At 46.9% G+C, this 17,137-nt stretch overlaps 7 protein-coding genes across 7 annotated transcripts; 5 read left to right on the top strand and 2 right to left on the bottom strand.

Moving 5' to 3' along the window:
* Positions 1 to 1,424: 1,424 nt before the first annotated feature.
* Positions 1,425 to 3,962, top strand: PEX2_065870 (threonine/serine exporter family protein; the record flags this gene model as incomplete). Its single annotated transcript, XM_016743858.1, has 1 exon — positions 1,425 to 3,962. One exon carries the CDS (start codon positions 1,425 to 1,427, stop codon positions 3,960 to 3,962), a length of 2,538 nt encoding a protein of 845 aa, XP_016600040.1.
* A 415-nt stretch (positions 3,963 to 4,377) lies between these two features.
* PEX2_065860 (asparaginase) lies at positions 4,378 to 5,454 on the top strand (the record flags this gene model as incomplete). The annotated part of the gene is made up of 1 exon (XM_016743857.1): positions 4,378 to 5,454. The coding sequence occupies one exon, from the start codon at positions 4,378 to 4,380 to the stop codon at positions 5,452 to 5,454; it is 1,077 nt and encodes a 358-aa protein (XP_016600039.1).
* A 311-nt stretch (positions 5,455 to 5,765) lies between these two features.
* Positions 5,766 to 5,924, bottom strand: PEX2_065850 (uncharacterized protein; the record flags this gene model as incomplete). Its single annotated transcript, XM_016743856.1, has 1 exon — positions 5,766 to 5,924. The coding sequence occupies one exon, from the start codon at positions 5,922 to 5,924 to the stop codon at positions 5,766 to 5,768; it is 159 nt and encodes a 52-aa protein (XP_016600038.1).
* Positions 5,925 to 5,989: 65 nt separating this feature from the next.
* Positions 5,990 to 6,493, top strand: PEX2_065840 (uncharacterized protein; the record flags this gene model as incomplete). The annotated part of the gene is made up of 3 exons (XM_016743855.1): positions 5,990 to 6,028; positions 6,084 to 6,134; positions 6,203 to 6,493. 3 exons carry the CDS (start codon positions 5,990 to 5,992, stop codon positions 6,491 to 6,493), a joined length of 381 nt encoding a protein of 126 aa, XP_016600037.1.
* Positions 6,494 to 7,915: 1,422 nt separating this feature from the next.
* PEX2_065830 (uncharacterized protein) lies at positions 7,916 to 8,677 on the bottom strand (the record flags this gene model as incomplete). Its single annotated transcript, XM_016743854.1, has 2 exons — positions 7,916 to 8,242; positions 8,309 to 8,677. 2 exons carry the CDS (start codon positions 8,675 to 8,677, stop codon positions 7,916 to 7,918), a joined length of 696 nt encoding a protein of 231 aa, XP_016600036.1.
* A 2,548-nt stretch (positions 8,678 to 11,225) lies between these two features.
* PEX2_065820 (Magnesium transporter NIPA) lies at positions 11,226 to 13,109 on the top strand (the record flags this gene model as incomplete). The annotated part of the gene is made up of 5 exons (XM_016743853.1): positions 11,226 to 11,291; positions 11,334 to 11,437; positions 11,485 to 11,645; positions 11,697 to 11,988; positions 12,722 to 13,109. The coding sequence occupies 5 exons, from the start codon at positions 11,226 to 11,228 to the stop codon at positions 13,107 to 13,109; spliced, it is 1,011 nt and encodes a 336-aa protein (XP_016600035.1).
* A 1,776-nt stretch (positions 13,110 to 14,885) lies between these two features.
* Positions 14,886 to 17,128, top strand: PEX2_065810 (uncharacterized protein; the record flags this gene model as incomplete). The annotated part of the gene is made up of 4 exons (XM_016743852.1): positions 14,886 to 15,024; positions 15,321 to 15,663; positions 15,999 to 16,258; positions 16,404 to 17,128. 4 exons carry the CDS (start codon positions 14,886 to 14,888, stop codon positions 17,126 to 17,128), a joined length of 1,467 nt encoding a protein of 488 aa, XP_016600034.1.
* Positions 17,129 to 17,137: the final 9 nt, after the last annotated feature.

Here is a 17,137-nt window from a genome sequence, read left to right as displayed (position 1 = left end):
TTGGTGGATAGCAGCCCGGACCGCATTCTTTGTGCCTCGTCCCTTCGGCTGCGTGGCTTCCATGCGCGGCATGCCTCAACATGATCCCGAGGTTTGAATGGACTATTTCTAATATGCAACGGTCAGACCTCGGGAGTAATGAGATAAGAGGAAAACAAGCCCTGAAGAGCGACTAAAACAAGAGCTACTGCAGCTGTTGCACAGGATAGCATGTGCGATAGAGGGGGGATAGAGAGAGCGAGAGGTTCGAAAGGATCGAGGGGTCTCGACCACTAAATTAAATCATTGAATCATGTGCAACCACACAGATTTACGCCATTTTGACCCCACCGGGTGGCGTGGGCCATGAGCTCTCGGCGATTCGTAATGTTCTGCCATGAATCCCGAGGGTCCTTTAGTGGATCATACTTCTATCTATAAATCTGGTGTCTGTTCGCCCTTTTTCTTTTCTTTGATATCACAGTGGATAATGGCATCAGATTTACAAGGGACTATCCTTGATCATCCTTGATCATCCTTGACTATCCTCGACTATCCTTCACTACCCTTTCCACTCCACTCTATCTCAGGAGGTGGCTGCGAAATAACAAATGCCCAAGGCGTGGGTCCAGATCGACGTTTTGGGCAGTTCAACTGCGGCCTAAGGGGTTGTGAGAGATAAGGTAGATGAAACAACAACAAACCCATAAATTTTTTTTCTAAACTACATCCAGTCGGTATAAAAAATGGAGTTAAAGGAAACACACGAACCATCCATTTTAGAATTTTAGAGCGGATGGCTCGGTTCCAAACTGGACCAGAACAAGATCGCCACAATATGACCCACACCACCTTGATGTGCAGGTAGTACGTACTCTAGAAACTCTAGAAACTCTAGAAACTCTAGAAACTCTAGAATGAATTCTATTCCCCGAATGATAGAGGTATGTCAGTGTGCATGTATCCATGGATATGCAATTGGGGTCATAAGTAAACTTAAGGTTGAACCTATAAAGTGAAGTTATATCTCAGATGTGCCATACTCCCCGTTATAAGTAGGTATTATTATGATTTCACTTGAGATCTAGACTCTCTTAGTCTTTTAATCTCTTATTATTTTATCTTTTTTTTAAAACCTATTTTAACTACTTGACTTATCCAAAAAGACCCAAAAGACCCAAAAGACCTAAAAGACCCTACCTGAAAATCCGCATTGAGGGAATTCTCTAGGCAATTCCTTGGTTTCGCCATTCAATCCTGTTCTAACCTTCTTTTTCTTCTTCTTTTCTCTCTCAAACTCTTATCCTTTTCAATCAAAACTGTTCATATTCTATCTTTTATTCGATTTTGACTTCTATTCGTGGTGCCTTGTGCCTTGCATAAAACGGCTTGCAGCTCTTGGCTAATCTCCCACCCGAGCCAACGGGCTCACTCAAATTCCCTTCATGTCGGGCATCATCAACCCACATCCCAGCCCAAATGAAGAATACGCAGAATATCCTCTTCCAATCATTGACAATCCCGATGATCGCCATAACCTCGAGCGTGAGGTCACCGTCGATGCCACCCACTACAATGTCGGGCTTGAGCCACCCATACGCCCTCGCAGCCGATCCCATCATAGGGTTCGTTTTCATTCAATGAGTTTGCGCCGAAATGAACAAGAAGATGCTTCACATCCCTCGTCGCGACCGCTACTGCCGCTCACAGACCGCAATGAAATCCCGCTATCCGGAACCATCACCCCGCCAGCCCCCACACATTCCCGCCGTGGATCCGGCCTCACCAATGCGCACACCCCAGACCAGTTGAGCGAGTCGGAGAAACATGATGTCGTAGGTGAAATGGGCCGGATCACCTCGGCCCGCGATCGATTCAGAGCTACCGGTCACATTTTGCGACAGAAAACTACCCGCTTCACCGAACGCCTCGGTCGCCCCACGGATGAGGGTGAGCCACTCAACGCCTCTTACATTCCAGACGACTTTGACGGCAGTATCCCACTCGAGGAGCTCGAGGCCCGCCGCGCGCGTCATGATGCCGACCGAGCGCATGCATTGGAGAGCGGTGAGAATATTATCGAGCCGCCCCCGAGCGCCGAGGCCCATCGCTTGGTCCGTAGCATGACCGTGGTTCAGGACCAGCTGCGGAAGCGGAAACCTCGGGGCGCATATCAGCGGTCGGGACAGACAACTCCCGAGGGATTGTTCAGCGCCTTTACGCAACGGAGACGATCCAGTGGACTCAGCGGTGGCAGTGGCATTTTGTCGCAGCTGCTGAAGCTCCAGGCCGCCCAGAATGGGGGCTATTCGCGCCCGGAAAGTGTCATCACCGATGACTCCGACAGTGAGACTCAGGTGTCTTCCGGTATCTCCACCCCGAAGAAGGGATCCCTCTCGCCTCCTATCCCTGCATCTCTGCCAGCCTCTGGCGCCGCTACCCCGCGCAAGGAGAAGCTCAAGTGGTACAAGAAATCGGCACATCGGTCCACCTCGTCGCTAGTCAATGCCTCCATGAACCTCAGCACGGCTAGTCTGCCTGCCGCGGTGGAGGCCGCCCCGGGTATACACAAGAAACGAAAGAAGAACAAGCGCAAGACCCGTCTGGAGGATGAGATCCGTGTGACCGTCCATATCGCAGAGATCATCGCACGTCATCGGTACATCATGCAGCTGTGTCGTGCGCTTATGCGATACGGTGCGCCGACCCATCGTCTGGAGGAGTACATGCAAATGACCGCCCGGGTCCTGGAAGTCTCGGGTCAATTTTTGTACCTGCCTGGTTGCATGATCATGTCCTTTGATGATCCTACCACGCGTACGGCCGAAGTCAAGCTCGTGCGAATGGTGCAAGGAGTCGACCTTGGTCGTCTCGCTGATACACACAACGTTTACAAAAATGTTGTTCACGATCTTATCGGCGTCGAAGAGGCAACTCAGGAACTGGACGAAATCATGCAGCGCAAGCCCCGATTCAACAAATGGATCTTAGTCTTGGTGTATGGTCTTGCTAGTGCGACTGTCGGACCGTTCGCTTTCACGGCGCGACCAATCGATATGCCCATCATCTTCTGTCTCGGCTGCATTGTTGGGCTGATGCAACATGTTCTCGCGCCACGGTCCACACTCTACTCCAATGTCTTTGAGGTTACTGCTGCTATCGTGACCTCCTTCCTCGCCCGCGCATTTGGCAGCATCATGGTCACCCGCAATGGTGTATCTGAACCACTTTTCTGCTTCTCCGCTATGGCACAATCATCTATCGCTCTCATTCTCCCTGGATTCATGGTTCTTTGTAGCAGTCTGGAACTGCAATCTCACCAAATTATCGCTGGTTCGATCCGTATGGTGTACGCCATTATCTACTCCCTCTTTTTGGGCTATGGTATCACAGTGGGGACTACGATCTACGGGCTGATGGATGGTAATGCGACATCTGCATCGACGTGTTCAGGCCTGGATGTCTACGGGTCGGTTTATGTACGCACATTCCCCTTCGTGGCTATCTATGCTGTTTTCCTGGCCATCGTGAACCACGGAAAATTGAAGCAGATGCCCGTCATGGTCTTCATCGCTTTGTCTGGGTACGTCGCCAATTATTTCAGCACCACCAAGCTCGGCACCCAATCAGAAGTTGCCAACACCGTCGGCGCATTCACCATTGGTGTCTTGGGCAATCTATACAGTCGGGTCTGGCATGGCCATGCTGCGACCGCCATTCTTCCCGGTATATTTGTGCTGGTCCCCTCTGGCCTTGCTTCTAGTGGGTCTTTGATCGCTGGCATCAAATACGCCGACGAGGTTCGTCAGAACCTCTCAAATAACGGGACCAGTACAGCGACTGGTGCCCTTTCTGAAACTTCAGTTGCCAGTCTTGGTTTCGGCATGATCCAAGTCGCGATAGGCATTACAGTCGGATTATTTATCGCGGCTTTGGTTGTCTACCCCTACGGCAAGAAGCGCACTGGTCTGTTTAGCTTCTAAGTCATTTATTTTCATTTTTTGAACATACTTCTGTTGTATGTGTGTCATATTTCAGCCTTTTTTTCTTTCTACATTTCGGGTTATCAGCGTCAATTCAGCGTTTGGGATATACACTGCATTTATCGATTCACACGGGAGCGTCATTAGCGATATCATTTTTAGACATGGACAACAACAGTACACAATTTATAGAAATTACTTAAACAAGATATCTACAACCATTCATATCCTCAACAGGGACTTTGTTCTGATAGTCGAAAATAGTGGGTTCTCGTGTCAGGGCTTTCCGACCGCAATGACACCGCCCCACGGGCATCTCCAAATACTCCAAATACCCCAAACAGTCGCAAAATACTAACACTCTACTTAACACAACAGAGGAGTTGTTTTTTTACAACGGCAGAGACAATCCAAAATGGGACGAATCATCCCAACTGACTTCATCGCCTCAGACCGCGGCGGCGTCGTAGAAAATCGACACAGCGTCCATGCAGCCATCACCGACGCCGCAGGCAACCTCCTCTATGCAGTCGGCGATCCCTACCGAATGACACTCGCCCGCTCAGCAGCCAAACCCGCACAGGCACTAGCCATCCTTGAAACGGGTGCCGTGGACAAATTCAATTTCAACGACGCCGATCTGGCCTTCATGTGCGCCTCGAATAGCAGTGAGGAGCGACATATCGCTCGCGCCCGGAGTATGTTGTCGAAAGTCTCGGCTTCCGAGGCGGATCTCCGCTGCGGTGGCCATCCTCCTCTATCTGACACTGTACTGCGCACTTGGATCAAAACTGATTTCACCCCAACTCCGGTTTGTAGTAATTGTTCTGGCAAGCATGTCGGCATGATTGCCGGGGCGAAGGTGCTGGGTGGTGGTATGGCGGATTATCACTTATCTACACATCCTATTCAGATGCATGTGAAACGTGTGGTTAATGATGTCTGTGGCCTTGGGGATGATGTGTCTGTTTGGGGTCTTGATGGGTGTAATTTGCCTGCTCCGGCTTTCGAATTGCATTATTTGGCTCGGATGAATGCGACGTTCGCCGCTGCGGCTGATGCTATGGCGTCGGGCTCTGGTACATCTTCCAGAACAAAGGCGTTAAGTCGGGTCTTCCATGCTATGTGGCAACATCCCGAGTTCGTTGCGGGAGAAAATCGCTTTTGTACAATCCTCATGACTGCATTCCAAGGCCTGCTGATTGGGAAACTCGGAGCAGATGGCTGCTATGGAATTGGCGTTCGGCAGTGTGAGCAAACAAGATGCCTCGGAGCAGAGGGTGCTATTGGGATTTCTGTGAAGATCGAAGATGGCAATATTGGCGTTCTTTACTTGGCTGTGGCAGAGATTTTGGAGCAGCTCAAGATTGGAGAGCCTGAAATGCGTCAAGCACTCTCTATCTTTCACCACCAAGATATCTTCAACACTGTTAATGTTCAGACTGGCAAGTTCTTGCCTTGCTTCCAAGTGCGACCAGCATCGCGTAGTTAAGCAGAGTCCTACATTGGGTAGGCTATTATAGAGCATGGAGAACTAATAGACATCATACAAGAAATTACTCAACAAAGAGATTGTGCCATGGTCTCATTAACTACCCTCGATCATACTGTTTATATTCTGTCCATTGCTTTTTTAGTGGTTCTTTCACTCTTCTATCACTTGCTCCTTACTTTTCTATCGTGTAGCTCTTTATCTTGTTTAGTCTCGGTTGAATGCGTTGTTTTCACACCAGGCAAACAATATTCTTTTTCAATAGAATCATTATTCAAGGGGCTTGGCTTTTCTTATATGGTCTGTCATTACTATCTGTTCAATTCGTATTGCCCTTCTGGTAAGTGGGAGGCGTTCTTGTTCACCCAATGACATCCTATCTTCTTTATCTGCATTATAAGCACGATGGCTATTGGAATAGCTAAGTTTGGTGCCTGTAGTAACGGCATAAAGTCATACAAGATTGCCATATCACCTCTACTTTACATACTCTATCATATTCACACCCCTCTTTGCATCCCCTAGGCAAAACAACATGGATGTCAGTGGGAGTGAATATCAACAGCCCTCACTAGTGAGTCTCCATCCCAGTTTCCACTGGCCTATGTGCACAATCTAACTTAGGACAGCCATCGGGCACGAGGAAGAGAAAGCGCTCAGCCGGGTATGAGTCCTTGCGGGTAAGTCCTGACTTTCCTCTAAATCAATTTATGTTTTACACAGAAACTAATATTTTTACCCCGTCAAGGCGAGGAAGAAACGCAAGCCAGTGCTCGATGACCTCCGCAAGGTGTTGGTAACTTACCACGGCTTGCAGCAAATGCAACGGGAGTTGAACGAGCAGCTCGCCGTGTGCGAACGCCAAATTGTGAAACACAAATTTGGCAGTGTCTCGAGGAAGCTTCGCCGTAGCCGCTACCGCAGTCGCCCATACGTCTTTCCGCGCTTAAGGTCTCCACTGCGCGAGTTAGTCAAGATAGAGGAAGATTTGCCCACATTCTGGGAGCGTCTAGGAGAATGGTTGCGGAGATTGTGGTGAAAGGGGGAAGGAGCGGAAGCTGAATCACTTCGTGTACTAGGTGGCTCTCGCTGGCGAGACTTCCCACAACTAGATGAGTGTACGATATCGTGAAGGGTCACCCATGTTGGAGATAACTAGCATGTCATGTGTTTCCTACACAACCACAAAGGCAACCAGAAGCCCCGGTCCACAAGGCCTGTATTCTTTACCTCCATATCAATTCATACCATTATGTGTCCGTTTGTTGATTGACCTGTACTCCTGCCAGCTTTTGTTCCTGGGCAAAGAGCGGATGTATCTATTAACCGCTGCGTGAAGTTCTGGGGTTTATATTTTTCAGCATCCAAAATCTACCTCTGAGAAAATGTCTAAAAATACTGACTAAAAAGATTATCAAAAAGAGACATGACTGAACTGCATAGACGGTCGACTGTACACCAACACAATGTTCACCTAGAAAATATATATTTCTCAGCCACATTTTATTATACCACCACCCATCAATTGAAACTACAAAAAAAAAAGTACTTATAAAAGCCAAAAAAAAGGTAAGAATAAAAATTGAATGACATGGAATATACGAGGAATCTCAGCAATTTAAAATGGAAGAAGCAAAAAGAAAAACCAAAAAAAATAGTTTCCCTGGGAATCGAACCCAGAACCTTTCCGGAACACTTGCGATGAAGCAATTGTTAACGGAAAATCATAACCGCTAGACCAGGAAACTGTTGTATGGAAAATATGTTTAATTTGTGTATTATAAGCAAACAAAAAAGAATAACTCATTCCAGTACTACCCATATGTGCAGGTGCAGTTAGGAAGGAATGACCATTGGATATGACAATTCCAATTTCAGAGAACAGTGGGATATGATGAAAAGGGATATCTGAGTATTCTCATTGGAATCTACATTCGCTGTTTATTTGCATAGTTATCATATGGATGATGTCTTGTGTACATGTGTAGTTACCTTACAACTGTCAGAACGGGTTAAACGACTTGGTATTATTAATTTCTCCATCCATCGTCCTTACATAGCCTTGCCAAGCAATATAATTGGAAAATGATGAATCTAAGCCGTAATGTAGTTCCATGGCTGAAGATCTTGAGGCGTCGAAACAAATGTGCCGCAAAGGATCCCAAATCAATTGACGGGTGAGACAGGCTCCGGACTCGTGCAAGGAGTTACGGGTCCCCAGGTAACATTCGTAAGCTTTCCAACGTGATGGCAATCTCGAACAACACGTTCAGCAAGGGTCAGGTCGGATCCCTCGACGTTGCCCCAGTCCCATCCCTTCATGAACCGAACTCCTTCGTCTAGTTTCTTCTGCAAATCTTCTTTGCTCCGATGTTCCACAAGATGATGGAGAAGCTCGGGATGAATATGTCCAGGTGGCCCGTGAAGAATGTAACAAGATATGAAACTCAAGAGGTCCTTTTCAACCGGGAGAGTCACCAATTTGGAACTTTTGGAGATGGTGTATTAAGGAGATCATGTATCGAGGAGGCTTTGGTGTGAAAATGTTGATCTCGGAGGCAAACATCGAGGGGACCTTAGTTGTATCCTCCAGCGTAAGACCGACCAACGACAACGGGAGAAGATGTACACGCATCCAGCCTGCACGATCCAAGCCGTGTCGCAAACATCCGGTATCCCAGTGTCCAAGCCACCGTCGAGTTCCAGTCGAGAGGAGGGGGAAGTCGTGCTCGACTAGAATCTGTGAGGCTAGCGACAACTGCTCATCGGGCACTGCCCATTCCACAACCTATAGAACTTCGGTTAATAGAGCAACTCCCTGGAAAATGATAAAGAGATTGATTATGCCACTCACCACTGGAACCTCCTCGTAAACACATCTGAATTGAACTTGAGTTCCGTATTCCACTATTGAGATGTTCCCACCGGCAAGTACTTTCAAAGCTGCCGTAATGGGAGAGTCACGGAAAGGATGATCATATTCATCTTCATTCGGAGGAACCTTTTGAATCCGGTGCTCCTCAAAGTTGTCATGCTGTCTAGCTTCTTGACCTTCCTCCAGTGTAACCTTTGAAATCTTGGTGATGTCTAGGTTGCGATGCTGTTTGAGTTCTTGATGCTCATCCACTGGGAGTTTCGAAATAGGGAGCTCGCCCAGACCGTGATGTAGTTTGGGGCCTTGAAGTTCGTCCAGTGTAAGCTTTGGAACCTCCAGGTAATCCATGTTTTGATAGCTATCTGTGTCAAGTTTGGCTGGTGAGACATCGATTGCCTCGACGACATTTGGCGAAGGAGAAATATGTATAGCTGAAAACAACAAGGACAATATGGGAGCCTCTAAAAAGGCTGTTTAAGGACGAGCTTTAAGGTTGATTCTCTAGGGTAGAGTGAAAAGCCAAGTCAAGAATTGAGTGAAAAAGATTCCCTCCTGTCGATTTGTTTGCCTTGCAATTCTAATCACCTGTCCACCTTTCCAACTCATTGCCTCTAACCTTTTCCCTTTTCTTCCTCTGCATCCAACATACTTGTCTATCCTTTGTTACTTCCCCCTTCTGACACCTTTCAACCATCGGCTTCCTTTTAGTCTTGATAATCATCACCATGGTACCTGATAAATCTGCCTACAAACACCTGGATACTGCAGCAAGTCAGCTTACACATATCCTGCGTGAGGCAGGTATCAACCACATTTTCTTCGGGGATTCGCCGCCGGCCTTCTTGGTAGCACTCGCGTGACTAAGGTGAACTTTCCCTCGGCATCCCCCCCTCTCACACGTTTGACAAGAGGCTAGAAGCCCTAACAAGAAACACAGGACACTCATGTCACCATCGAGACATCCGCCAGCCGTGCTTTGAGCGATATCCCAGAGTTTACCTGGTGTAGCGATGAGAAGTGTTGGAGGTACTTCTACCGCAACATCCACGCTAGCATTGCCATTTCAACACCAGGGAGTGGGCCTTGGAATGTACTGAGCCCGCGGGCTGCAGAAAGATATACCATTGATCCGAGGGACGTCCCGGATCGTTCGCTCTTTGCGAAAAGTAAGCTGTCAACTACTAAATATAGAGCCTTCGCTGGCCTGCTCCACAGTCGACATCCTTCATCCCTCTGTTCTTGTCCTCACTAAGCTGAAGCCGTGGTATAACTCGGAGATCTCTCGGGATATATCGGCTTACATGCGTAGTCGAGCACACCTAATGGACATCATGAGCGGGCTTGAGTGGCTCACGGATGAGGAAATTGCGGATTGACCTTGACACTTACCCTGGGGTCCCGAAGCAAGAGCTGATGCAGTTGTTCTGCAAGCTCTATCGAGCTCATCGACAAGCACGACCGTATGTTGATGCAACCCTTGCGTTTAACGATATGAAGGGGGGGTTTGAACTCTACTCGTTAGGCCTTTGGCAACTTCAAGCTTGGGGAATAGCCGCGACAGTACTTGGCTGGCATTTGATTCTTTCCATTGGTGATTAGCCCTTTCTATATGGGCGACGGTGGCTATCACTCTTCACTTGAGTTTGATCGATTTATTGGATACTTCTGCCATGATATTTTGCTAAATTGATACATGTGCATAAATATTTGTTGTAAATAGACTACCACCATTCTTCACTTGGAGGTGTATATTGAATGGTTGCCTTCGGGTGGAGACATTGTTCGATAGATCACGGCTTGTAGTTTGCTTGGATTGGAATGGAAATCCTACCTCTGGAAAAACATAGTCTTTCGAGCAGGGTATTAATGAACCTGACTTCAAAGACACACCTTCCCATCACGTTCTCCAATACTATCAAACGATAATCAAGATTGGTAATTGGGGGTAAGATTGATGTAAGACTGATGATGGGGTAACCTGGGAACCTTGGAAGAGTTGAGACATCCGGAATAAATTAGACCGAATGTCTTCGGGTACACGGCCCGTGGCTTCAACCTTGAAAGAGCCCTGGATGGGGCACTACATACATATACATTACTCCGTAAGTAGGTACATAGATGGCTCTGCTTTAGTGCTAAAAACTAAGGAATAATCGGAGAGAGAAGTACTCTGTATGGTTGAAACCATTCAAGTGGAGCAGACAAGCGAAAAGAAAAGGAACCATTTCAAAGGTTCCACATGGAGATCACCCACATTTTTATAAATATACTCTACTCTATACGGAGTACGGCGTACTCTGCCGTACTCCGTAGAACGATATCGTTCAATCATTTTCACTATAATCTGGTAGTGGACCAAGGGATTTTTTTCCCCTAGAAATTTAGCGCCTCTAACAAAGGTACTAGTGCTGACGCACGGCTGGGATTCGGCAAGCCGGCTGAAACCTGCGTGCGACTTGATTCATCTTTATTCTCAATTTTTTAATAACGTCGACTTGCCTGGTCCTTGTCTATACCTCGTTCTTTTTAATCAAACTTCAAAAGATTGCCGTGATGGTGGGCAAAATAGAAGATAAGTATGCTCATCCGGTGGCTGCCTGATACCCGGTCCTTTCCAACGTTGTCCGTTCCCGCTGACAGTTTCTTTTTCCTTGTGCCTCAACAGATTTATTGGGCTGATACTGGCGCTGTTATCTGCCACAGTAATTGGTTGTGTCACCTGTCCCCCTTTCAAGACAGTTTTTAGACATACTGACGATCGCACCGAGCAGGTTCAAGCTATGTCGTCACTAAGAAGGTTCGGTGCCTAGTCAATAATATCCCGGTGTTCTTCAATCGTCGCGCATCTGCAATCTGATACGGCACTACCAGGGTCTTATACAAGCAGCCGAGAAATATGGGTTCACTGGAGATGGATTTGAATACATACGGAGTCCGGTGTGGTGGTGTGGAACAACTATGCGTATGGATGCCTGACTGGACGGATATCGCTAAGGGCTAATAGACCATGATTGCAGTTGTTAGCAGAGAATTAATGAATACTGCGGCCTATGCATTCGCTCCCGCTGTGCTGGTCACACCGCTTGGGGCGCTGAGCGTCCTCATCGGGTGAGTCAGCCAATTAATTATTCCACTGTCGCGCTAATCACTTCTAGTGCCTTGATGGGCTCATATTTCCTCAGGGAAGAGATCAACGTTCTCGGAAAACTCGGATGTGCCGCCTGCCTTCTAGGCTCGGTGTTGTTGGTGCTCCATGCGCCGGGCGACAAGGACATCGAGACTATCGATGAAATCCTGCACCTGGCAATCCAACCATGTTGACAACCCTTCCCAGCGTTGTATTGCCAGCATACTGACATATCTGTAGTATTTCTTCTCTACTGCCTTTGTGTTGCAATAATTGCCATTTACATCATCTGGAAAGTCGCACCGGTACAGGGGCGAACAAACCCGTTGGTCTATATCTCGATTTGCTCTTCGGTCGGATCTATATCCGTCATGTCAGTCAAGGCGTTTGGGATTGCAGTCAAACTCACCGCAGGCGGTGATAACCAATTCACCCACGCCTCGACTTATGTCTTCGCGTTGGTTCTGGTAGTCACCACCCTGACCCAGATGAACTATTTGAATAAGGCGATGGGCCAATTTCCTGCATCGCTGTAAGTTCTCTTGTCTAATTTTGATAAGCCATACATGTTATACTCAATTCTTGACAGAGTAAACGCGATGTACTATGTTGGTTTTACAACGTGCACCCTCTCTGCCTCCATTATATTTTACCAAGGGCTGAACACTAGTAACTGGACGAGTATTATCTCGATGATATGTGGATTTCTGCTCAATTTCACGGGCATCTCCCTCTTGACATTGTCCAAAACTGCGTCTTCCAGTAAAAAGAGCATGGACTCAGTGCGAGGGATGAGCGTGAGGCCACTGGAGCTCTCCCATGGACGATACGAGCACGTACGAACAACCAGTGTGGATATTGAACAAGCCCTTGGAAGACGGCATTCTGGAGCCCAACTGGAAGAGAGACCATAACGAATTGCAAATTCGGATTTGATTTCTTTGTACCATATATTTTCAGCTTCCTGCTAGCCTCAGGATAAATTAGAGTCGAGACTGTGTCCTTACGGCCTTCTTCGTTTTAATCCAGCTATAGGACCCTATTGATAAATACCTAAGATGGCGCGCGTCTGTTTTCGTCTTCAGTACTAGCAGGGCAGTAAAGGAACTTCCCGGCGGTATCTAAGCTGACCGTGTCCCTTTGAATCCGGTCGTGGGCAAGTTGGCGCTCTTCCGGAGTCAACCATCGTGTTGTTAGTGGGTGATCGGGCAGCATGAATATGCCGAGACCTGCAATACCAAATGTAACTGCACCCTCGATGATAGTGTCGCTGTTGTAGGATTTATCATATCCTGCGTGACACTAAATAAGGGCGCAAGATATGTGGCTTGTTTCCTCTTTGCCAGTGGTGTATCTGCTGTCAATTCGGTCATTTTGGGCTGGGTCTCTGCCACACTAGGCCAGACGCCAGAGAAGAAAGCCGCTTCTATTAGCTTTATTAACGTTGTGGCTAACGCATCTTATATCTATACGGCTTACCTCTACCCAAAAACTGATGGCCCTCGTTACTTGACTGGAATGTCGGCGAACACGGCATTTGGCATTGCAACTATTGGGAGTGGTTGGGCTTTGAGGTGGTGGCTGCAGAATACAAACAAGAAGATCAGCAGGGGTGCTCTGCCTAGTGCTGGTGATGTTCTTTATGCCTATTGAGAGATTATCGGGAATGATCTTGTCCCGTGTTTATATGGCTGTGTTGAATAGGAAACATGACTTTGTCCACGGTTGACGTTAACTTACGGCGATATTTAACTTTGACCTGATCTAGGAATCCTCTGAGAAAATTGCCTGTCTTTGAAAGCAGAATTCAAATGATACAAGTGCGTCATATACTTATCTATAAGCCAAATAATCTAAATCTAAATCCCATCAGTCACTGCTGTACAGAGCCTTATAATAGCTCCTCCATGGTTTCAGTTAATATCCAATAAGCATTCTCGTGCGCATCATAATTCACATTAGGGGCTTAAAAGCCGCCAAACTCACAGGTTCATAACCAGCTTTGATCCGCCATTCTTCTTGTGGTTTATTTATCCTCCATTTTCATGTCTTGTGAAATTGCCTGAGGCGTTCTCCAATTTTTACCCACAAGCAGAGCTGGATGTAGACCAGTCAAGCAAATACACGCAATTGAAATCATAGCGCCTTCGAGGATCATCAAGGCTATCTCATCGTTGGCCAATTTACTGTGAAATCCACCCTGGAGCTCGGCCACTCGGAATGAAGATCGAATCAATATAGTTAGAACGGCAGATGTCAAACCTGATAATCAAACTCGAGTCAGTGGAATGCCCATAGAAAAGATCGAGGTGATATACATACCAAGCAAAAACGATCTCCTCATCCAGCTTGCTGGCCGTTCCTGAGTATGGGAATGCAGGCGTCTTGCTCGTAAAATCCGGGCTCCATACTCAATCGCTAGAATAGAGAACACTACCAGCGATGCAACTTGAAAGACCAGTCCAGCGATCATGATGTTGACACCAGTATCGCGAAGTGACTGTTCATCGGCAATTGAAGTAATGGCTCCACCGGCCGCTTGCAAGATCAGGGAAATCAAATCGCAAGTCACGAACAAGTAGCTGTAGGTTCTTGGCTTCAAGCGTGAGAACTCTTCGCCGTAAACAGTAATAATACGACCGAGGCATAGATAGATTCCAGCTGTGAAGAATGCCGGGGCAATGGTGAGACATATCAAGTACCTAATGTATCACGCCTCGGTCAGCATATATTCAATCATGTGGTAGGCTCTGTAACTTACATCAAGAAAGCATTGAAGCTAAATGGGTTATCATGTAAGAGAATTCGGCCCAAATATCCTATGATCTCCAATATAAGGCCCGCAACCATTGGCACCATGAAACTCCAAGATCGAAATACGATACCCGTACCGATCTGTCCAATGAGTAAGATGGCGAAAAGAGCGAGATAAAAGATGTTTCCAGCCATGTTAGGCTGATACTGGATGTAAGCATCACTTAACGGACATGTTTGCAAAGTGCAATCATCCGGATTGGACATGACTATGTATAGTAAAGAACCTTGGAAGATTAAGTAGGCTAAAATGAAGTTTGAAGACAATGAGTGCTGCGATTGAATTGATATTAGCAAATCCATGATAGATTCGTCACTATTTATATGTAGACCCAAAGATGTTTGACGCTGCCTATCCACAATCAATAATCATTATGAGGCTGTGTGGGTATTTTCAAAACTTCAACTTGAGGTAATCTCACTCCCAAATCCTTCGAATTTATAGTCAAACCAATAATCAACGCTGCCATGAAGATTGATACGATATAGTGGATCCCAAGTTAAGCCGTTGCCTGGCGGGTCACCGATGCCAAGACTTTTGCACTTCGACCATGTCCTTGTCCTTGTCCGTGTCCTTGTCCTTATCCTCTTCAACTCGCCCATTTCCTTGTCCTGATGTACCTTTCACCAGAACAGATTGACTATACTCAATTTGGAACATGGCGTCTACGTCGGGACACATCAAAACGTGTCAAAACTGTGCTCGTGGCAAAATCCGATGTATCCGAACTTCGGATTCCTCTATCTGTGATCGGTAAGTAGTGAAACTCGATCATCATTTTTATACTCAACTATAACCATATTCTAATATAAGGTATTAGATGTCGCCGCCTTGATAAAGAGTGCTTTTTTCGGGCTGCTCGACCTCGTTACAACCCCACTAAGAAGGGGACGTAAGGCTCCCAAATTCCATCTGATTCGTGACAGTAAATATGCTGACGCAAGCTTAAAAAATAAGACGAGTCGAGGCTCTCGAAGCCAAAGTGGATCAGCTCTTAGCGCGAGTCGTTAATAGCCAGCACACTAAACACCAGCCTGATGTTCCTTTAGCCCTGTCTGACCCGGAACTTCATTCCATCCCAGATAAACCCCGAGATGTTATTGATCGCGGGATTGTGAGATTTGATGATGCCGTCAGTCTTCTTGAATCTTTTCGGGAAACCTTGATGCCATGTTTTCCATATATCTTTATCGCACCGGAAGTGACGCTTGCTCAGCTGCGAGCGGAGAACCCGCTTCTCTTGCTGGCTATCCTCAAGGTCTCATCATACAAAAATGCAGCCGCTCAGCAGATATTGGAAGAAACATTCCAAACAGCAGTTGCTGATCAGATGATCTTCGCCTATAATCCATCCATGGACGTATTGCTGGGACTCCTTGTGGTTTTGGCATGGTGAGTCTAATTTAAAGTGGTTTTATTGAAGACGGCACTACTGACTCAAAGCCTCAATATCCCAGGTTGCAACATCAGTCTCAGCATGAAAGATTTTCCAGCTACCTTCATCTTGCTTGGAGTATAGTCGGTGATTTGCGGCTTGACCGGTTGTCGGAAACCCAATCATTCTATTCACGGATGGCTATGAGCAAGGTCTCTTCAGATGAAAACAGTAGTAGACATTCGGTGAACGAGAGAAGACGAGCTCTGATTGGATGTTACGTGCTATCCTCATGGTCAGTAACAATGCCCATATCTCCCTAATATTACTGACTGAGTATGGGTGTGTGCAGTCGCTCGACAATATTGCAAAAGGATCGCATGATGACTCGGCTGTCATATGTTGAAAAGCATGCACTTGAATTACTATCAAATGCTGAGACTGCCAGTGATCGCTGCTTAATACAACTAGTAAAATTACAACAAATCTTTGAACGGATCGATGATGCTGTGGTCACTACTGCGAATCCAGTACGAGAGGTTGATATGCATGCATTCCAAACCGAAATCAATGAGTACAGAACGACCTTGCTGGCAAAGTTTTCGGACAATTGTAAGTGACACCGCTTGTGAGTTTGATTGATTAGATTAGAACTAATACTAACTCAACGTCCACAACATAGCCCTACTACAATTTCACCTACACACTCTACAATTGTTTCTATGCCAGGCTTGCTTATTTGATAAACATGAAACAGCCAACTATTCGGCTTCGTCCGCGCCTCGCTCCCATGCAGACTCAGGGCTCCCACCACATCTCCAAAGTGGCCACCAACCGTTAGACTTATCACCCTTCCAGGTTGAATTTCTCAATCGCGGCATGACTGAAGCAAAAAGATTCTTTGATTACATTTTCAAATTTGCTCCGGATACTTATCGACTGATCAGCCATACGCAATGGCTGCAAATAGGCTTTAACTTGGTTCTAGGCTGCAAACTGGCCGTCACGGGGGCAAAATACGCCCCACGCAGTCCGCATGTTCGTGCCCTATGCTCGGCTTTGAATATGCCGCATGTTCTGCGGGCCGCGTTGCAACGGATCCAATGGCTCAGCAAGGACAGAGTGACTGTAGATGGGAAACAGCACTCCAAATACTTCTACGAGGCATGGCTGTGGCATATTCTTGAATGGTTCGAGCAAAAGTATCACCTGGTGCCCTCTGAAGATACGACCCAAATACCTACAGGATTACCCGATGGCGGCCTCGGACCGTCTACTTTGGCCAACAGCGCAACCTCGCAGGATGTCCCCCTGATGGGTGAAAGTTATGGCGCCACACAAGTACCACAGGTAGATGATACTGCCTTATGGCCGGACTTCCTCTGGAACATAAGCACGGATGACATACTCAATGGGTATATGGGGTTTCCGGATATGTCGTGTCCCACATTACAGCCTGGACATGACGTGCCACTGCCATGAGAACAAAAG

This window comes from Penicillium expansum, assembly GCF_000769745.1.
Source record: "Penicillium expansum strain MD-8 chromosome Unknown contig220, whole genome shotgun sequence".
Taxonomy (NCBI): Eukaryota; Fungi; Ascomycota; class Eurotiomycetes; order Eurotiales; family Aspergillaceae; genus Penicillium; species Penicillium expansum.
Note: the sequence above shows the minus strand (reverse complement) of the source record. Positions and strands in the feature narration are given on the sequence as shown.